This window comes from Narcine bancroftii, chromosome 2, assembly GCF_036971445.1.
Source record: "Narcine bancroftii isolate sNarBan1 chromosome 2, sNarBan1.hap1, whole genome shotgun sequence".
Taxonomy (NCBI): Eukaryota; Metazoa; Chordata; class Chondrichthyes; order Torpediniformes; family Narcinidae; genus Narcine; species Narcine bancroftii.
This window is the reverse complement of record NC_091470.1, coordinates 65,717,980-65,740,662: the sequence shown is the minus strand read 5'-3', so window position 1 is coordinate 65,740,662 and position 22,683 is coordinate 65,717,980. Positions and strand designations below refer to the sequence as shown.

Here is a 22,683-nt window from a genome sequence, read left to right as displayed (position 1 = left end):
TTTTCATGAAAATGTACAAAAATACCTGCAGGGAATTTTATTTTGGGTTTAATTTTGCTTTTGAAGATTACCGTGGGTCTTAACTTCCACCTGTCGGCCATGCATGATAACACCATGGTAAACCTGGTCCTTTTATGGCCTGCACAGTTTTAACAACTTTCCATTCCACTGTTCTATTGCCTATCATGTCAAAATTCATGGGGGTTTTGACCAAGTTTCCATTATTTGCCAAAGTAAACTGGTGTTTCGGCCGGTTATGTATGATAAACTGGTGAAAACTTAGAACTTTATGATCAAGATCTTTTGGTAGTTTCTGGGCAATTTTTGTTTTTTTGTAATACCAGATTTTTCCTGTTCATGAAACGATTGCACTAGCCTACTGTAGCCTCAAATCTTTACTGAGGTTTGGGTGCGACTAGTGCAAATGTTCATATTTTATCTCTTGTTCACGTACCCTTTCTGCGACATGATTTTCCAACTCTGGCAAATGAGTGATTCCTTTTCTCAATGAACATTGCCTTTTTGGTATTTTCTTAAAATCTCTTCTTTCTTCCTCCATTCTCTTACCAACTTCTCATGCACATCAAATTTTCTTGCAATAGCAGTTGCCATTTCTATCAGTTTCAACTTAAAACCAGCTTCATACTTTTGTCATGAGTTGTGTTGTGTCAATGGGCCCTCCACGACAGCAAGCACCTCCAGCAAACGCCCAGCTGATCAATCCGTGCAATCTTTGGGGGTCGATTTGTACGCTGGTCAACGGGCCAACTCAGGCATCCAGAAAATTGAGGTCGACTTGAACACCAGATATACCATTAAACCCTTAAAATGAGGTTTGAGAATGGGGGTTGACATTTGCCAAAATATATGGTAGTATCTTGGCTTTCTTTCTCTTTTGCTGAAAATGTAGGTATTCAATGTCTTTGGCCTATTCTTTGATACTGGCAGATTAGAAGTTGAAATAAACAAATTCCATTTATCTCTGGTGTTATATGATTATGAATTACAGTAGTTCAGCAAGTACTTTTCAAAATAGATATTCAGCCTAACTTATTCTCAGGGTTGAAAGTAGTAGTTTAACAATTCTATCGTAATATCAGTAATGAATGTCAAATCTAAAGAATTCCAAAATTGTTTTGTATTTGCTGCTTGTTGCAATGATTAAAGGTCAAACCAGCATAACTTTACATTGAGGATTGATTAGTATGAATGATTGGCACATTAGTTATTCATACATTTTCCATTCATATTGGATTTAAATGAAAGAAGACTACAGATGCTGGCAATCTGAAATAAAATCAGAAAATATAAGAAAATCTCAGGTCGCCAGGTCACATTTGTGGAGAGGGAAACAGTCAACGTTCAGCTCTGTGACTCTATCTGAAAGTAAATGAAAACGTGAAATTATTGGATGTAAATCATCTGAGTTGTTTCTTGAAGGTCCTGCAGTAGAATTCATCATATTGACATCCAAAAGGTGCAATTAACTTCTGCACCTTTGCCTCAGGTCTACACGAGAGGTGACTTGGAATGTGTTTTAAGCAATGTAATCCAATTCCTTTTGAACATAAATCTCAGCACAAGGTCACTTAAGATCTCAGCATATTGAAGATGTGGGAATTAGAAATAATTAAGAACTCAAGATCGATGTTTAGGCAAAGTTTAAAAACATTTTAAAAAAAAAGCTTCTCCATATGTTTTACTGTAACACCAGTAAATATATCCAAAGTATTCCGAGTAGTAACTTGCAATGATTTTGTCCACACCAAAATCTTGACATTAAAGACCTTGATGTTTTAAAGCGATTTACATAGTTCATTCTCCTTTTGTCTGTAATATCTTTCAGTTCCAAAGTCCTTGCAGTACATCAGTTTCACCTTATTTTTATTCCTGCTTTTCATCTTTGTTAGCTTATCTTCAGCTGACCAGGCCTTAACCTGTGGAATTCCCTTCCTGTCTTCCTTTAAGATGCTGATTCCCATTTATTTCCATGACCAAGATTTTCTCTCACTGGTTTTAAAATTTATGATTGTCAGATTTGGTTTGATAACTCTTCTGTGAAGCATCTTGAGATATCTTACTACGCAGAAGATGCCACTTAAATTTAAGTTGGGTAGATACTAATTGTTCACTTTGTTTATGTGCAGAGTAAACAGGATCGTGAAAAGGATGAAAAAAAAGATGACGACAAACAAAATAAATCAAAACGTGGCCGCCCAAGTTTGAAATCCACACCAACTACCAATTCTCAGCGAAGTTTATCCAGGACTCCATGCAATGAGGGGAAAAGTGGAACTAGAAGTGTGCGGAGTAATGCTTCTGAATCTTCACCTCTTCTTAATGGAGTGGAAGGTATAAATCATTCAATGTCACCCCTACTCTCTGACAATTCCAAGTATCTCAGAGTAAATAAAAGATGCAGTTAAATTCTGTCTTCACTCTCTGCCTTGTACATTCATTCATATGTCAAGGGAAAATAGGTAAAACTCCATAGTTGTAAATCTTTGTTTGTTGTAAGTATTGGCTAACTGCTGTCATTTTATAATATTCAACCTTAAATGTTTCATTAAATTTATTGTGCATCTTGTTTTTCAAGTGGCAAAGATTTGCTTTTTTGGAATTGATTGCATTCTGATTAGGATTTCATTTTGAATATTTTTAACCCCTCAATGTCTGCTTTCTCCAGGTCTTCCTCGAAGACGCACTAGACGTAGCTCTGGAATATATGATTCGGACAAAGCGTCACATGGTACAAAGCATTGTCTATTATTCAAAATATTTTTTTCTATCAGCAGTCAACTCATTTTCCATTTCATTTTCAGTTGTTGGTGCTGGTACACATTTTCTTAACTTGCCTCATTTATGATGCAATCACAGCACTGGTAATTAAGCTTTTGCTCCATTTGGTGAGATTGAATGATCTGTATCTTAACACCATTCACTTTCTGTGGCTCCATTCCTTTTGTACTATTGTCCAGCAAAAGTTAATTGATTTCTGATCTGACAGTGGTACAATTTGGGTGGGGGAGAGAGACGGCAGTGCGACTCGGTTGGACAATGGGGTAGAGACGGCAGCGTGACTCAGGCGGGCAAGGGGAGAGAGATGGCAGTGGAACTCGTGCGGGGGGGAGAGAGACAGCAGCATGACACAGGTGAGGATGGGGAGAGAGAGAGAGAGAGAGAGAGAGAGATGGTAGCGTGTCTCAGGAGGGGGTGGTGGAAACTTGGATTGGCAGGCTTAAAGGGACCAAAATCAAAATGATTCAAAAATTAGGAAGGTTCCAAACAACGGCAGGTGTCCGGTCCTGATGATCCCGGATAAAAGGTTAGGCACCTGCACTACAGCTATGCCTCGACTCACGCGCGGGTTACGTTCTGGCAGTGGGAATGCAAATCATTTTGGATGTAAATCAATCATTATAGGTGAAATATACTGTACAACATAAGATACCATGATGCATATATATTTTTCTAAACCTCTATATTGTACATACATGTACATATACATACACGTATTATAGATTTTAATTACTTGTATGTACTGTGCTATAAATTAGATGAATACTGCGTACCATTATACGGCTGGCAGCGCAATCATTTTTTTGGGCTTTTGAGCCCACGTGTTGAATGCGTGAGTTAACGTCTGCCAACGTTGTTCCTGGCGTAAATTTAAATTTTTTTAAAATTATGCCCTTATGGTGATCTAGGACATAGCTGCGATGGGATGTTACTCAATCCGGGTTAAGTCGAGGTATGGCTGTACTAAGTAGAGACATGCTTCTGGAGTCAGTACAATAATTGATGTGGCTAGTGTAATAGTGAAAGTTTATGTCTTTCACAAACTAATGAGAAGACAGCATATTTCACCTTTAACCAGAATTGAGATGAAATTTGTAAATTTAACTGATGAGACTTGACAAAGCAAATAATGAGATAGATACAGATGAACCCCTTTGATTTAATGAGAGAAAAGGAATGATGCATAGACAAGGCTACAGTCTTTCCCTTGGCCAGTATTAATGGCGTAGCACCATGTAGGGCACTATATTTATCACCTAATGATTTTCACAAATGCTATTACAATGAAAATTGTATATCTCTTGTGGCAGATGCTCATCTCCAGTAACATATTTCTTACTTTCTTGTGGTTATTGGTCTGTAAACACTGCTTCACTGTAAACAGTATTGTAAGATTTTAATTAATGTCAAGATCAAGAATTTGTCCTTTACATCCCACCAGTGGAGGGTGTTTCTTCCCAATGGGTCAAATAGAAAATTTGTTTCTGGCAATTGTTCAGATTTGGTCATGGCCAGGTGTGATGCCCACTTCACATGATTTTCTTTTGCTTGTATATAATGTTTTGGTACACAAACCAAATGAAACACATTTCAGCACGTGACTTTACATTTTCTCTATATCAGATGTGAAGATGTATTTAACGTTATATATTCTATTTTTTATTCACAGTTTAACAAATTAATATTGTTTTTATTGTAGAGTCCACCAACTCCTCAGATGAAAGTGAATTGGAAGCCTCAGCAAGCAAATGTGTGAAAGAAGAAGGTGTTTCCACAAAAGTTGAAGAGGAGAAGTCAGAGGGAAAGAGACTCAAAGATAGTTGTACCCATGAAGCTGAAGAACAACCATGCGATGATGATGCGAAGACCTTACCCGTGAACCACGAGGTAGAAAATATACAACCTACAAGCAATGAGGAGAAAGTAATATCTCAAGCAGAAGAAGTACGCAAGGAGTTGATTGACAAATCGCCAAAAGGCAAGGGAAGAAGAAGCGGGAGAACACGTGATATTTATTCAGAAAATAATATGCCTGTCGTTGCGAATCACACAGAAGCAGTAACTGAGAGTGAACAAAATACAGTAAATTTGGAAATTTTGGAGGAAAACCAGCTAGTAATTATTAGTGCACCTGAAGAAGAAATCCCAGTTATGGATATTGGGTCGTTAAATGAACTTAAAGATGAAGAGAAGAAACCAGTAAAAAGAAAATCTCCAGAACAGTTAACACCTGATAAAAGACTTCGAAAGGATAGTGAAGAAAAAATGCCGACTGTGAAAGATGAAAATGCTGAGGAAAAGGAGCTTTTTCTTGGTGAATGTAAAGAATATAAAATGATTGAAAGGTTAGAACTTGAAAATGGTGATATTTCTCCTTCAGAGATTGAAGCAGGCAAGAGCATTAAGCAAGAATTGGAAGCACCCAGTTTAGAAATTGAAGAGGATATTTCATTGAAAACTGATGAAGATACAATGCCTCCGATTGGACCTGAAGCTTTAGTTTGCCATGAGGTAGATTTGGATGACTTAGATGAGAAAGAAAAAAGCAGTAGTGAAGATATCGGTGCAGGAAACTCGAGGTCCAATTCTCCAGAATTAGTTATAGCAGTTGTCTCTACTTCAATGCAACATGTTTTGCCAATTGCTTCCCCAGCGGCTGTTCATCAGGATGAAGTACGCAGCATAAAAAGTGAAAGTGATATTACAATTGAAGTGGACAGTGTTGCCGGAGAATTACAGGAAGGATTATGTGAGACCGAGTCAGTCAATGGGTTTGATGCCAGTACAAGCTCAAGCAGCAGCATCATGGTACAAGAGGTTGAGAACAAGGATAAAGGTAGGGATCATAAATTTATTCACCACTATTAATTGTAGGCTTGCTTTGAAATATATTTTTTGATAATTTGGGTAATTGTTTTGTCTTTTTATTTGAAATTTCAATAACTGAACCATTGAACATTACAGCACAGAAACAGGCCCCTTCAGGCCTTCTAGTCTGTGCCGAGCTATTTTTTTTGCCTCATCCCACTGACCTGAACCCAGTCCATAACCCACCATACCTTTCCCATCCATGTACCTGTGCAAATCTTGATGGGATTTTTGCAGGCCACATATTGATTGGCTAGGTGAGCAAATGTTTGTGCCAAAGTTTGTGGGAGAATGAATATCCTGTTCTTTCCCCCAAATATTCTAAGTATTCACTTCCAACAATATCCTCTCTCAGACTTAACACGGAAAACACTGTCTATTGTCCCATGTTAATGAGGCCAAAGTGCAGTTCTGTAAATAGATGTTTATTAATTTATTTACATTGATATTTTACAGGTTTATCATTATTTTGTATACTTGTAGGAACTTTTTTGGATTGTTTAATTTCACTTCACTTAGCTTCTGCTTAACATTACTTTCATACTTTGGATTTATTATTGTGAATTTGTGCAATGAGAGGTTTATTTTGCATTGAGAATTATTAAATTAGGGGACTCACGTGATGGAGTAGTGGCCAGTCAGGGAACTCCAGCCCTCTCCGGAAAAGTTTTAAAAAAACCACATAAAACACAAAGGCACAAACATAAAAATTAAAACAAAGTGAAAGTAAAGGTGGGAAGAAAATGGCAGCGGAGAAAGGAAAGTCAAAAGCAACGGGAAGAAAAGAAGAAGAAAGAACGTCGGAAGAAGGTGAAGGCCTTAACTGTCCGAGGAGGCCCGCCGCGGAGAGAGAAGCCCGCTCCCTAAGGTCAGTTGAAGTCCCGAGCTCGGGACTACAAAAATGGCTCGCGGAGCCAAGTAAAAGTGCGCAACCGCGCATGCGCATGAAAAAAAAACACTGATGGGAGGGGGGACCAGCTGAGGAATCGATCTCCACAGCTGAGAATGACAGCTGCAACACAACAACAGGAAGAGAACATAGAAAATAACGAGAACAAGAAAGAAGAGAGTAAAAAGAAAACAAGGAAACAACAGATGACCAACCCAGAGGAAGAAGAAGAAGAACATAGAGAATTGGAAGAAGGAGGGAAAGGCGAGAATGATTAAATTACACTGGACAACATTTTTTTTCAAAAGGTTTGTTTCCTGAAAAAAAAAGGGGATTGTGATAGACAACTTCAAGCAGAACACAAAGATAATTTCAGATTTGCTCTATCCTGTAGGAAGCTGGAGAAATACTAAATTAACTTTTATTGAATTTAACATTTTTAATCGCATAATGATGCTGACACATTAGCCCCTTTCAAATTGCAGTAGTTGGGTAGCCCACCTGGTACCCAGGTGCGATTACTGGGGCAAAGGTGCTGGAAGCACCTTTCTAATTGCAAGGGGATTGACCCATTAAATCGTCAACCTTGTGATTTAAGGGGGAACCCCACCCTGCAATGACATGTCATGCAGTCACCAGAAGTACTGCTGGATGTTTAGATGCTGACTGCCCGGTGATGCAAGCAAACGCTGACGTCACCTGATTAAGAGGTTTTTCTAGTCTTCTACGGCCATTTACTGTTTCTGATGTTTTTAGTTGTTTAATTAGTTAACACAATTTATGTATTGTTCCAAGTGCAAGAGCAAATGCATCTAATATTTTTGTGTACTACATATGAGTGAAAAACAGAAATTAGGGTGATAATGGTGATTAACATCGACAGTGATCATCCCCATCATCTATTGTTGGGGGCAGATGGCAGGCTGTTGGTGGGTGGTGGGATCAGTGTGGGGGTTGGTGGCGAGCTGTCAGTCCCCACACTAACCCCACCACCCCACTTCCTCCCACCACTCCCCCTCCCCACTACAGCCCACTACCAGTCCCCATATTGATTCCACTGCCTTGCTCCCCCTCCCCCCCCCCGGAGAGAGAGCAGGGCAGTGGGACCAGCATGAGGACTAGCCAGATGCCGGTAGAGAGTGGGGCAGTGGGACCAATGTGGGGACCGACAGTGGTCCGCCAGGAGAGAGCAGGGCAACGGGACCAATAGCGGCAGTTTTTATAAAATGCTTTCTGCTCTAGCTCAGCTGCTTTTGTTTTCTCTTACAAATGACAACATTATTATTATTAAAAAGATTTTTCCTGTTGTCAGAGTTGCTGTTTTGTCCAAATTCTTTTCTGCTCTATTGCATCTACATATTTCAATAACATTAAATGCTTATCCCTAAATATACTTAAACATGTTTTCTTAATATTCCCTGCTGAAATGGGGAGGGATGGGGAGTCGTTGGGGTGTCCTGTATGCCATCAAATTCAGTGGCTTGTTTTTTAACAGATTACTTCTTACTATGCTGTATGTTTAAATTTAAAAATTAATTTCTGATCAAAATTACTTTTAAATGTTACTGGTTTTTACACACCTGTGCTTGAAAGACTAGTCTTCAAATTCATTATCTACTTTAGTTAAGACTAATGTTGCTTTTGTAATGTTAAAAAATTAAATAATATCCTCCATTTTAACTAATTGGGGAAAACCTACAATACTTTCCTATGTATTCTCAGAGTAAATGGAAGTTTCACTTTTTGAAAGGATCAATAAATTTACTCCTGTGTTCTTCCAAAAAGAACTTGCTGTTGAGCTTCCTTTATTTCCAGAGTCTGTCCAGTGAGATTTGTAATTATGAAGTGAATATGTAATATTTGTCTGAAATGAATAAGCTATTGTGAATGATAACGATATCAAAATGACGTAAATATATTTCCATGTTGTGGTTTACATTTACATGCAAATGTTTCAATTATACTTAGGTCAGAAAAGAATAAATGACAGCAATAATGGGATACCTGCGAAGAAACAGAAGCGAAGTCACAAACGGTCAAATGTGTCCAATAAGAATGAAAAGAATGGAACTGGTAGGTTTTAAAGTTGAAACATAAATTGATTTTCTGCGACTCTTAAATTTCAATTGTTTTATTAATGTTTTTAATGATATTTTTGAAGGTAACAGCAGCGACAGTGAGGACCTACCAGTCACAGACAGTTCCAATAAGTGCACTCCAGTGAAGACTTCAAATAAGTCGCAAAAACTTGGCAGGTCTCCATCAAGAGTGACTTCTCCCAACGATAAAGATGGGGTCAAAGAAAAAAATGGAAATGATGGTACGTCACCCAGGACCTATAAATGGAGTTTTCAGCTTGGTAAGAAAAACAAATTAATTTTAGCCTATTTGAGGTTCAGTTATTTAGAATGCTGCAGCCTCACTTAATGCATCAAATAGTTTAATTTGCTTATCTGTCAAGTTGATGTGAGAGGATAGAAGTATTACATTTCTAAATGGTTCTGTTTTTCTCATCTTCTATGGCCATTTACTGTTTCTGATGTTTTTAGTTGTTTAATTAGTTAACACAATTTATGTATTGTTCCAAGTGCAAGAGCAAATGCATCTAATATTTTTGAGTACTACATATGAGTGAAAAACAGAATATTTGTTTTTGAATCATTCCTGAAACTCAATGTTTAAGGTACTTGTCTAAACACTTTTATATAAGATTCCCACCACTATATTATTGAATGTAACAAGCTGCTTTAATAACTAGACTGAATTGATGATTGAAAGGATTTTCATAAAATAAAAAAGAATTTCTGGTGTAAAATTTAGAATAGAAGTCTCTAAAGACCAGAAAATTTTGCTTGAGAGGAACAGTTTTTTCAATATCATTACTTCGTAATGGAATATTTAAGAAATTAAGAAATGGGAGCAGGAGTTGGCCATCTGGCCTGTCGATCCTGCTCCGCAATTCAGTGGGATTGTGGTTGATCTGATGATAGACTAATCTACACCTTCCTGCCTTTTCCCCCATATCACTTAATTCACTTACTATGTAGAAATCTATCCAACCTTGTCTTAAATATTTTTCTGAGATTGCTTCCACTGCTTCAATGGGCAGCAAATTCTATAGATTCACCACCCTCTGGGAAAAGCAGTCCCTTTTCATCTCTGTCCTAAATTTACTACCCTGAATCTTGAGGCTATGTTCCTTAGTTCTGGTCTCTTCCACCAATGGAAACAACGTGCCTAAATCAATCTTATCTATGCCTTTCATAATTTTATATGTTTCTATAAGATTCCCTCTCATTCTTCTAAATTCCAGCGAGTACAGTCCCAGACGACTCGATCTCTCCTCATAGGCCAACCCTTCATCCCTGGAATCAACCTGGTGAACTTCCTCTGCATCGCCTCCAAAGCCAGTACATCCTTCCTCAAGTAAGGAGACCAGAACTGCATGAAATACTCCAGATGTAGCCTCACCAGTACCTTGTACAGTTACAGCTTAACCTTCCTGCTCTTAAATTCAATCCCCCTAGCAATGAAAGCCAACATTCCATTTGCCTTCTTGATAGCCTGCTGCACCAGCAAACCAACCTTCTGCGATTCATTTAAATGTATCAATGATTCCCAAGTTGTCTGTGATGTGGGTGCACTAGGGCATCTGAGAGTGTCAGAAATGGTCAGTGTTTTTATGGTAGTTTAAATGACTAAGTATGAGTAAAGCAGCATCAGTGTCCTGTTGCAAGGCAACATAGCAGCATTGAGGCCAAAGTTGCAGTTGCTCTCTTGTGTCTGAAGTCATTTTGACCAGCATAAGTCTTTTCCCAGGCAAACAGGCATAATGACTATTTGGCTCATGAAAAAATTGCCCTTGCAGAATTCATAAATCACCTCCCAAAATCTGAGAAACAGAATAAAATTTGCTCTCAAACAATTTATGTGGAAATAAATAAACACCTTCTTTCATCACTGTTCCTGACATTTGCAGGTGACATGGCTTTACGTTACCAAAAAATTCCCAATTTCCATGAAAACATTTCTCCTGTAATGTGGGGGTTTAGAGTTCTATTATGGGAAGAGATTATGGGATGGATGGAATGAAGACTGCTCAAAACCTCTTTGAAAAGATGCATCATCACAGACTCCTGGGAATTAAGGGCTTAAGTGGAGAAGAAGGTATTGGGATGAATTGAGAACCTCTATTCTGTCCATTGGGAGCACACAGTATCCCTGTATAAATGGTGGAAGGACCATTTCTTTTCTTAGCTACCCACCTGTCTGCCCAGAAATGATCATGTCTGTGGTTCTCATGTTGACTTCATCAGTCACCTCAGAACACACAAAACTGGAGGGAAAGCAAGTGCAAGATCTTGAGGGATTGCTTCATAAGAAAGAGGATAAACAGTATAAATAGCAAATGGTTGATGTTATTTCCCTGATGTGGATCAAGCCCTTGAAATGAGTATAGGAAATGTGCAGGATCTGTAATTGATAGTGGATTGAAGTCTGCAAGATTAAGTCTTCACCTGTTAGTTGCCTTCTATTTGGAATTTGGCCTGATATTTAACAAAATTGGTATTCAGATGCAATGCAGTTAATAAATTTTTTGTCACATTATTTATGTGGCCAAGTTGATACTGGATTAAGGTGGCATGGTGGTATTACAGTGCCAGCGACCCGGGTTTGAATCTGGTGCTGTCTGTAAGTAGTTTGTACATTTACTACGTGTCTGTGTGGGTTTCCTTTGGATGCTCGGGTTTCCTCCCATATTCCAAAAACGTATGGGGATAATAGGCAAATTGGCCACATAGGTACATTTGGGCAGCCTGGGTCTGTGGCCCAGAAGGGTTTATTAACGTGCTGTTACTCTAAATTAATTTAAAACTTTAAATGAAGATTAACTACAAAATTGTTTCCTTATCTGTAACAAAGAAGTGAAGAATAAGAATTGTAATGTCTATTTTTGAAAGATCATTGAGTTTCAATGTAAAGAATTTATATTAATGACTAATGAGGAGAATTAATATACTATCAAATTATAAATTATTAGAATGTTAAGTTTTGAGGACAATGTAACAAATCTGTGATGGTGTATAAACAAATTGAGTGAGAAACCAAGAAAGTGGAAACTACGGTAAATTGCTAATTTTGGAAGGAAGAGGGGAAAACTTTATTAATGATGCAAAATTATTAAATATTGATGTTGGGTGATAATTGGCTATCTTTGAGCACAAAATACAAAGATAGCATGCTGAAACAGCAAGCATTCAGGTGGCAAACAGTGTCAAATGTGATTGTTGTGTCTCAAATGTATTTGAACCTGCTTCAGATGGAACCATGCTGTCCATTTCATTCATCATTGCCAAGTATGCTACAATTTTAAGATGGGCTTCAATCTAGTCACACAATAAAGTATATCAAAACTATTTGTTAGTCATGTCTGCCCTTGTACTATCTTAAAGTGCAGTCATAACTAATGATGGGGAAAAATGTCTTTAGAAGTCAGACATTGTACTGCTCTCCTGAAAATTAGTCTCCTTTAATAAAGATAAACATGCAATCCACATCCAATATGAGATTGCTATTTTGTTCATTTTACTGATACAATGTCGTTGTGGAATGATTTTAATTTGTCTGCATATATTTGCTATTTTTCCCCCCAGCCGACCTTAACAATTTAACAAGTGCTGAACGGATTGCTTTCCTACAAGACAAGCTACAGGAGATCAGAAAATACTACATGTCTTTAAAATCTGAAGTAGCATCCATAGACAGGAGAAGAAAGCGGTTAAAAAAGAAAGAGAGAGAAGGTAATGTTCAATATAATTGATGTTCATAACATCTTGAATAACAATGTTTATGATTAATTCTGCTTAGGAATGAACAAGAGTAAGCCACTAAACCTTTCAAATTGATATCATTCAATCACACTGTTTATTTGAAATATTTATTCAATGCAATTAATTTTTCAATAACTTTGATTTAAACAAAAAAAAATTCATCCTGTTCCACAACTTTTTGGGTTTTAGAGATCCAGATTTTAGATTGCTACTCTTGGTGTGGGAAAACTTATCTCCCAAGGTTTTATGAACATATCAATCCTCTTATAATTTTAACAAATATATTAGGTCAGCATGAAGGAGGATAGCGAGGAAGCCAAGTTTATGTAAAGCAAATATAAATCTCCCCTATGAAACTCCAGTTTAATAATTGTTGATGCATTCTGCAGCCCTTCCTAGGCTAATATATTCTTGCTTTGGTATTCGACCAAACTGAATGCCAGAAACCAGATGGGGTCAGGCCATGGCTATGTACAAGTGAAGCATCACTACATCCCCTGAACAATCTCTTAAAAAGCAAGTTTTTCATTCATGCACTATGCATATGTAGTTACATTTTTATAGCTTGCTGCTCCTTGATAGTTTTCAGTCTTTAGCTATTTTCTATTTTGTGTTTTCTCTGTCTAAAATAGTTGTCCATGCATATTTCTCATTGTTTTGCATATTTTCTTATCTGTTTGTGTTCCTTTTGTAGTTTTCTCCTCATTTTCATAGCTGTTATCTCCAAAATTGCCTTCTGATACAAATGTATGATTCCTTGTTCCTTCCACCAAGTTTTAAATATTCATGATTATATGATGACTCTCTAGTATAGAGATGAATGATTCCACATCCTAACTTGTAAAGCCTTTCCATTGTCCAGAAGACCTTGTGGTTTTCATTTGATGGCCCACAAGATGTGCTGGTAATTCACAAGATCATAAGATACAGGAGCAGAAGTAGGCCCATTAGCCCATCGAGTCAACTCTGCCATTCTAATCATGAACCACTCATTCCCTTGATTCCCTGTGCAATCAAATACCTGTCAATCTCTGCCTTAAATACACCCAACAACTTCGCTTTCACAGACTTCCACAACTCTCTGACTAAAGAAATTTTTTTTCATCTTTGTTTCAAATTTATGCCCTTTTATCCTGAAATTACACCCTCTTGTCTGAGAATCTCCTACCATGGGAAACATACTTATCACATCTGCTCTGTCCAGGCCTTTCAGCATTCAAAGTGTCTCTGAGGTCCCCCTCATCCTTCTGTACTCCAATGAGTACAGTCCAAGAGCCAACAATTGTTCCTAATATACTAAGCCTTTCATTCCTGATAACATTCTAGTAAATCTTCTCTGAACCCTCTCTAACATTGGTACATCTTTTCTCAAATATGGCCCCCAAACCTGTACAGAGTACTCCAAGTGAGGTCTCACCAGTGCTTTATAGAGTCTCAACTTGAATCTGTTCTTGAATGCCATCCCTCTAAAAATGAATGCCAGCTTTGCATTTGCCTTCTTCACCACCGACTCAACCGGACGTCAACCTTTAGAGTATCCTGCACGAGGACTCCCTAGTTGAATTTTGAATTTTCTCCTCCTCTCAATAATAATCTGTCCATCTATTTCTTCAACCAAAGTGCATGACCATATACTTTCCAACATTGTATTTCATCTGCCATCTCTTTGTCTATTTTCCTAATCTATCCAAATCTCTGCAGCCTTTCGGTTTCCTCAGCACCACCTCCCCATTCACCAATTTTGATATCCTCTACAAATTTAGACACAAAGCTATCTCTTCCATAATCCAAATCATTTATATATAATGTAAAAAGAAGTGGCCTCAACCCCTGTGGAACACTACTGGTAACTGGTAGCCAACTAGAATAGGGTCCCTTTATTTCTACTCTGTTTCCTGCTGACTAGCCAATGCTCGACCATCCTTCCTGTAATTCCATGGGCACTCATCTTGTTTAGCAGCTTTGTCAAAGGCCTTTTGAAAGTCCAAATACACAACATCTGCTTCATTTCCTATTGATGCTACTTGTCAAAAAATTGCAATGGCTTTGTCATGCATAATTTTTACTTTAAGGAAACCATGCTGACTTGGCCCTATCTTTTCATGCACATCCAGTTATTCCATAATCTCATCCTTGATAATCGACTCCCAACAGCTTCCCAACCACTGACATCAGGGTAACAGGTCTATAATTTCCTTTCTGCTGCCTTGCTCCCTTAAATAGCGGAGTGACACCTGCGATCCTTCAGTACACCGGACTGATTCATGGATGATTATTACCAATCCCTCCATAATCTCTCCACTTCCTGTTTTAGAACCTGAGGTTGCATTCCATCCCGTTTGGGAGATATCTACCCTTAGACCATTTAGCTTCCCAAAGCATCTTCTCTGTCGTGATCTTATCTGCATTCACTTCTCTTCCGAGAGAGCAATGAGAGTTCAGTTTTCTACTAATGGCTTCCACAATGGAGACTGATCCAAAATATTTTTTCAGTTCCTCTGCCATATCCTTCCATTACAATTTCTCCAACGTCATTTTCTGATGGTCCTATGTCTACTTTGGTCAATATTTTACTCTTTATATATTTAAAATGCTTTTAGTATCCTCTTTGATATTTCTTGCTAATCTCCTTTAATAATTCATCTTTTTTTTTCCTAATCACCTTCTTAGTTGTCTTCATGTTTTTAAAAGTTTCCCAATCCTATTTTCCCATTGATTTCTTTTTCTTGTCTGTCGCCCTTTTGCTTTTACTTTAATTTTAATTTCCCTTGTCTCATTTTTCCATTCACAATTTTTTTTCCCTTTTGGTAATGTACCTGTTCAGCACTTTCCTCATTTTGCACATAAACTCCAGCCATTGCTGATCTTCCCCACTAGTGTGTTTTTCCAGTCTACTTTGGGGCAGTTCCTCTTTCATGTGACTAATTTCCTTTACTTGACTGAAATACCAGCACATCGGACTCCATCCTTTCCTTTTCAAATTTCGAAGTGAACTCAATTGTATTTTGATCACTGCCTTCTGAGGGTTCCTTTACCTTAAGGTCTCTAATCACCTTTGGTTTATTACACAGCACCCAATCTCGAACAACCGATCCCCTGTTGGGCTCATCATCAAGCTGCTCCAAAAAGCTATCCTGTGGGCATTCCTCAAACTATCCCTCCTGAGGTCTTGAACCAACCTGATTTTTCTCAATCTACTTTCATGTTAAAATCCCTTATGATTATCGTAACATTGTTCTTCTGACAAATCTTATCTCTTTTGTTGCAATTTGCAATCCATATCCCAGCTGCTGTTTGGGGGCATTACTTAACTCAACCCATAAGGATTCTACCTTTTCTGATCATGTGCTCCATCTTTCCAAAAAATTAATATTGTTGCTTACCAGCAGAGCCATGCCACCCCTTGACCTACCTGCCTATCCATGCGATACACTGTGTATCCTTGGATGTTTAGTTCCCATGAAATCCATCCTTTAGCCATGATTCAGTAATAGCCACAGCATTGTACCTTCCAACTCCAACAAGATCATCCACCTTGTTTTAAATGCTGCTTCCAATTAATGAACAATTTGGCTTAATACAAGGTTGAACATTTGTAATATTTGAATAAAGTAGTGACACTTCTTCAATGTGTTTTGCATAAATCCATAATTAATTGAAATACTCTTCTTTTCATAGTGACACCTGCAGCTCCAGGTACATCCTCTGCTTCTTCAGAAACTGGAATGAGTCCCACTTCCTCTTCACCAGCCCAAAACAGTGTGGCAGTAGAGTGCAGGTGATGATGTGCCCCCTACACCCTTCCCTGTCCTTACCCCAGCAGCCTGCTGCCATGACACAAGTGCTAAAAACCCTGGAACATTAGCATAGGAAGCACTCAGCTGATCGAACCTGTGCATTACCAGTAGGATTTAAGCAAAAGTTTCCCACTCTGGTTAACTTCCAGTTCCTTTAGCACTGCAAGGCACGGAGTTGAATGTAATTTGGAGATGAGACATGCTTCACTGATGACTACTGTCCACTCTATTACATGAAATGGCACTTTGCGGAAGCCTCTCGGTGATTGAATGAAATGAATGTGACTGCCTTCTCTGAAGACAAACAACAATAACTGCAACAGAAAAATAGCTTTGTTGGTAATGGAACAGAAGGTGCCTATTATGAGCCCAGTCAGCTCAGTTCATATGTTGGGTTAGTAGTTCCAGTTCATTCTTAGTTGTGGGAGCATTAGCTATGTTGAACTGCCAAAGTACACGGTGAGCAGAGTGCCCTATTTTGTGTAATTTGGAAATGGGACAAAATAGATTGTTACAGGAAATTTAGTGTATTGAAAACTGAAACTGTAATGAAAAAGTCTTCCGCTATTTTGCTGTTGGATTTTTAGCACAGTTATGCAAATGAGATTTCTTATTTAAATTTTGTAATGTTTACAGTCATCGGAGAAGTTGGTTTTCAGTGGACTAATTTCTGTAGCAAGACTATTTTGTCTCTTTTTATATGTAATTGCAGAGTTTTTATTTTATTACAAAAAAGTTTCAAATATATCACAACAATGAAGTTATTTAACAAAATTTCTAGACCTGAAGAGTTTTGTGTAAAATAAAAAAAAATGTATTATCTTGCAACTTGTGAAGTATATTTATTCAGACAAGGCAATGGACATAATACTTGTATTTTTTATGTATTTTTAAAACAAGAAAGAAAAATATTTTCAGACTTGGTTCGTTTTTCCAGGTTTGTTCGCTTTAATTTACAAGATGTTACAAATCTTGAATTACAATTTCAGTCATTTCAAAAGCAGGAGTGCTTTCCTGAATTACGTATCTATAGAGTTCAGCTGGCTAGCTTTGTGGTCACACTGCCTAATGGTAAAATGTATATTATTTGCCCCTTTAAACAAAGTTGATTGGTCTAACCTTTAAAACTATGCTAAGTTGTCTACCATCTTAAATTAAACTTGGGGAAGAAAATATTGTACAACGACTACAAAGAATGACAGTTACCATTAGGTGGCTGTGTAGTATTTCCAGGCCATGGATATAGCCATGGTGACTCCATTGCATATTTTGTATATATCAACTCTTCCAGAACCATGTATTTAAAGACACAGTTTGCACATGTATTGTGTACAGATGTGATTATTTTATCAATTTTTATCCATGCGTACTGTACATTGTAAGGAATCGGTGTCCCTTCCCAATGTTTAATATACTGTAGAGTAATAGTGTGAATGCTCTAGACTGTTTGTATATTATGATACTGTGGTTCAGAACAGCAGTTGGCCTGAGGTGGATTGTAATAGTATTTCATAGAACTGCAAACAAATCAATGTCCATTCATTTTATGTTTGAGATTTCTTTTGTATTTCTTGACAGTGTGAAATTGTAGTAGATATTACAATGGATTGTTTTCTTCCACACATAATGGAAGAGAATAATTTGACAATGGCTTAACTTTTTAAAAGCAGAGCAATTTTTTTTCTCTCCACTTGCAAAGCTGGTGTATTGTAATGTGAAATAAAATGGAGCTCCGTACAGAGTTTAATAAAGGCCAAGTTTTAAGAAGCCTTTGAATTTATTATTGTCACATTTTGTGACCAGGATTTCTGTATAATCCACCATTTCTGAGCTGAGAGTAGCCTGCCAGTCTATTTCTGAGCCTTAACTGCTCAGATAAATATTGTTTTGCAACAACTCAAGTAGCATGTCGTAGCTAATCTATTTGTGAGTTAGTTGTGATTGAGATGAAATATCAATCAGGAAATGTGGCACAAACCAACTTTGAAATGTAAATATTCACATCATCAGTTTATCACTTCCTGATTTTGAATTTTTGTTCAGCGTGCTAGCCTTGATCCATTCCTCATCTGTGTTTAACTGTGGAGAAGATCATGGAAGCTAAGGAATTATGGGAAATAGTGATATCTTGTAAAATATCCACATTACAAAAGTGCTGGCAATATGAAGGTGGATAAATCCAAGGAGCCTAGCATATTGCAGGGTCCTGGCTGAGCTATTAGCATCAGTATTGGCTGTGCGTGGCGTAGCAAGTGACTAGAGGGGGGCTAATAACGTGCCTTTATTTAAGAAAGACTTCAAAGACAAATCAGAAATCAACAGACTTGTGAGCTTAACATTAATTATGGGTAAATGACTGAAGGGGATTCTGAAGGATAGGGTCTACTGTACATGTATTTGTAAAGGTGAGGACAGATTAGGGATATATCATGTAGGAAACTGTCTCACAAATGTGACTTGAGTTTTTGGATGAGATGATGAAGATCGATGAGGGCAGTGAGGTGGATGTTGTCTCAATGATGATAGTCCAGGAGATTTGATCACATGGGATCATGGGCGAGTTAGCCAATTGATTCAAAATTGGCTTGGTGAAAGGAGATCGTTTCATTTGAGTTTTCTGTTTCTGATTGGAACCATCTGACCAGTGATGTGCCACGTGGATCAGTGCAGGGTCCACTGTTGTTTGTTATTGTAAAATTTGGATGACAAGGTAGTTAATATAGCTAGTAAGGTTGTGGATGACACCAAAATTAATGGTACGGTGGATAATGAAGAAAATTTGTATAAGATTAGGAACTAGATCAACTTGGGAAATGGGCGAAGAAATGGAAGATAGAATTTAATTTGGACAAGTGAGATGTTGTATTTTGGGAAGTTGGCTGTGGAGAGTATTGTGGGATAGTCGGGGTATAGTGGGTAAAGGACAAAACATGGGTAAAGAGGACTTGTTCAAGTTCACAAGTTGGTTGGCATGGACAGGGTCTGGCCTAATGTCTTATTTCTGTGCTGTGTAACTGTCGCTCTCAGTTGAAGTTGCCACATAAAACTTGGATTTGATTCAGTACACTTAAGAACTTTGATATGTACGTGGTACAGGTTGTTGGCCTGAATAATTGTTCAAACATACTTCCAGTGCTTTGCTGGAAATATTTTTTCTAGAAATATCTGTGGAGAGTTGGTGAGGTTAGAATCAGACTAATAATAATTTGTGAGAAATTTTCCCAAGTGATCTCAACTTAACATCAAACACCCTCCTATTGCTGTGTTCAGTAAACTAAATATTTGCTGTGTGATCTTGCTATGTTAGAACTGGGATTTTTGAAAACCAGGAAAGCTTAAAAAAAAATCTTTCAAGTTTAATGCATGCTGAAATATTTTAAAAGAGCAACAATTAATGGCTTAGTTGTTTCATAACCTGAATCAGTGAACTTGTATTCTTGCACAGGTACTACAAAATATTTGTACATTAGATGTGTAGATGTTGGATACCTGTAATTCTGAACACTTTTGAATTTCTGGCTGTGTCATATAAATAGTCACCTGGTATTTTAATTTTTGAGCTAAGAAGATTGTGTTATGTGTGAATGGATTAAAAACAGATTAACAATAGGTTTAAATGTCAGGCAAAAAGATATTTGCCCTTAAGTTCATTTACTGAGAAAATCCAAGATTATAAATTTTATTCGAAAGCAGAAAATGCTTGAAATAGTCAACCGGTCAAGCAGCATCTGTGCTCAGAGAAACCGAGACACCGTGTTGGATTGGAGACAAAAACTGAATCTTAGACGAAAGAAGCTTACAAGGTAGGCTGCAGGGAGGGGAGTGGGAGAGATGTCTGATTGGGTTAAACTGGGTGGCCATGGGGGATAAGATGCAAAACAAGGTGAATGGGAGAAACCAAGTTACCCGATGTTGAACTATGGAGTTCAAACAGCTGTAAATGAAGTCAGCCTGAAGAAAACTGAGGTCCTCCATCAGCCAGCTCCCCACCATGACTACCAGCCCCCCCACATCTCCATCGGGCACACAAAACTCAAAACGGTCAACCAGTTTACCTACCTCGGCTGCACCATTTCATCAGATGCAAGGATCGACAATGAGATAGACAACAGACTCGCCAAGGCAAATAGCGCCTTTGGAAGACTACACAAAAGAGTCTGGAAAAACAACCAACTGAAAAACCTCACAAAGATAAGCGTATACAGAGCCGTTGTCATACCCACACTCCTGTTCGGCTCCGAATCATGGGTCCTCTACCGGCACCACCTACGGCTCCTAGAACGCTTCCACCAGCGTTGTCTCCGCTCCATCCTCAACATCCATTGGAGCGCTCACACCCCTAACGTCGAGGTACTCGAGATGGCAGAGGTCGACAGCATCGAGTCCACGCTGCTGAAGATCCAGCTGCGCTGGATGGGTCACGTCTCCAGAATGGAGGACCATCGCCTTCCCAAGATCGTATTATATGGCGAGCTCTCCACTGGCCACCGTGACAGAGGTGCACCAAAGAAAAGGTACAAGGACTGCCTAAAGAAATCTCTTGGTGCCTGCCACATTGACCACCGCCAGTGGGCTGATAACGCCTCAAACCGTGCATCTTGGCGCCTCACAGTTTGGCGGGCAGCAGCCTCCTTTGAAGAAGACCGCAGAGCCCACCTCACTGACAAAAGGCAAAGGAGGAAAAACCCAACACCCAACCCCAACCAACCAATTTTCCCCTGCAACCGCTGCAATCGTGTCTGCCTGTCCCGCATCGGACTGGTCAGCCACAAACGAGCCTGCAGCTGACGTGGACTTTTTACCCCCTCCATAAATCTTCGTCCGCGAAGCCAAGCCAAAGAAGAATGTCCAGAACTAAATGTGATCCTAATATCTGCATTGGGCCTCACTGTGACAGTAGGCCCATTGGTAACAATAGGAATGGGATGGAGAAATAAAGTGCAGTCAACTTGAAGCAAAGGGTCACCTCTGGGCTGAATGCAGGTTTTGTGCAAAGCAATCATCCAATGTTTGCTTTTCTAGGATAGAAATATTTTCATAAATGTTGCTGTTTGATTTCCACTCTCCTGCAGATAATAATCCAGTTATTATTTAAAGTTATTTATTTTCTGTCCACCTTTTTAAAATTAGATCAGTGTTGGCAACCTTAATTTCTTATTCCCTTTTGCAAACTTTCTGGGAGAATCCAATCCAAACTCCTTTCCAAATGCCACAAACAGTTCTCTAATTTCACTTAGTTCTGAGCAAGATTTTTTGCTGACAAGACCAAAGAGATTGCAAATGCTGGAATCTGGAACAAAAAAAAGTTTTTTCCTCCCCTAATTTCAGTTAATGTACACCACTTACTGCCTTATCTATTTTCTGTCAACATCCTTTTCTGAAAATCGACATGATTTTTCTGGAGTTCTTTCATCACCTGAGGATTTATGAAGACCAGTGGTAAATTTAGCTATTGCCAAAATTTTTAACCATCATCTATCTCTCTGTTCCATCGGTCATAGTCAAATCCTCCAAATCACAAATTCAATCCCAATACAACCTGGGGGTCAAACAAGTTTATGGTGTCATTATCAGCCTCTTCCACGGTCTTGAGGTTATTTCATTTTAACAAGCTGGAGTGAAGCTAACAGACATAATGATCGAAGAATGATTCAACCAGCTATAATTGTGACATTGATTCAGGCCCAAGATTAAACTTTGTTGATCCCTTCATTGCTAAGTGTAAGCATTAAAACATTCAGAAGGCATGTGTCATCGCTGATGGAGCCTCAGCAATGTGTTTGCCTGAGCCCCAGGAAGTTTGCACATATCTCTGTGTGTGAGCAGTGTGGATTTTTCTTCCAGGTGCTCCAGTTTCCCCTCTCATTTGAATGATGCTGTTGGAAATGGTCTCTGGAAGGAGCTGATGAGAAGTTGTGGAGAACAAAATAAGACGAGCATTGGCTTGGTATGAGGGTGTAAATTGCTGGATCTGTCAAACTTCAGGTCCACAAAGTGGCGGATTTCCCGATCTTGGAAGAAGTTCTGGCTGTGCCAGATAACTAGTCACCTGGTATTTTAGTGTTGTGCTCAGAAGATTGTGTGAATGGATTAAAAACAGCACCTGTCTGTTTAACAATAGGTTTAAATGTCAAGCACGCCGTGGAAGTTGCTAAAATTCAAGCACTCCCGTGCTCGACCAAATGGGTTCAATGCTGAGCTTGTGGTCTATGAAGCAGCAGTCAGCAATCCTGCCCTTGGAAAGTCTGACAGCGCTGGCTCAGGGCCCGCAACTCCGCCTCTGGGTCTGATGCCTCATTCCAAATCCACTGGCGAGAAGGACGAATCGGAGTCCTGATCGTGCTCGATTCGCGGTGAGAGACACCGAGTCCGAGTCCAAGCCAAGTTAAGGGGGGCGGAAGGGTGGAGACCAGACTGAAGAGGGTGGCACGGCCCCGACCCGATGGAAGGCAGCCCAGCTGTCAGCGGGCGGGGGCGTGGTCAGGCGGAGGGTGACGTT

At 38.8% G+C, this 22,683-nt stretch overlaps 1 protein-coding gene across 4 annotated transcripts in view; it reads left to right on the top strand.

Annotated features, from left to right (window-relative positions):
• arid4a (AT-rich interactive domain 4A) overlaps positions 1-19,736 on the top strand; it is a 129,968-nt gene extending 110,232 nt beyond the window's left edge. For 3 of the 4 annotated variants that reach the window (XM_069916895.1, XM_069916892.1, XM_069916893.1), the window contains 7 exons: positions 2,148-2,352; positions 2,687-2,749; positions 4,499-5,635; positions 8,525-8,629; positions 8,718-8,915; positions 12,211-12,357; positions 16,066-19,736. In XM_069916895.1, coding sequence (XP_069772996.1) covers positions 2,148-2,352; positions 2,687-2,749; positions 4,499-5,635; positions 8,525-8,629; positions 8,718-8,915; positions 12,211-12,357; positions 16,066-16,169 — 1,959 coding nt within the window. In that variant the 3' untranslated portion in view covers positions 16,170-19,736. Of the gene's footprint in view, positions 1-2,147; positions 2,353-2,686; positions 2,750-4,498; positions 5,636-8,524; positions 8,630-8,717; positions 8,916-9,869; positions 9,983-12,210; positions 12,358-16,065 lie in introns of those variants that run through there. The other variant, XM_069916894.1, reaches the window with a different exon arrangement.
• Positions 19,737-22,683: the final 2,947 nt, after the last annotated feature.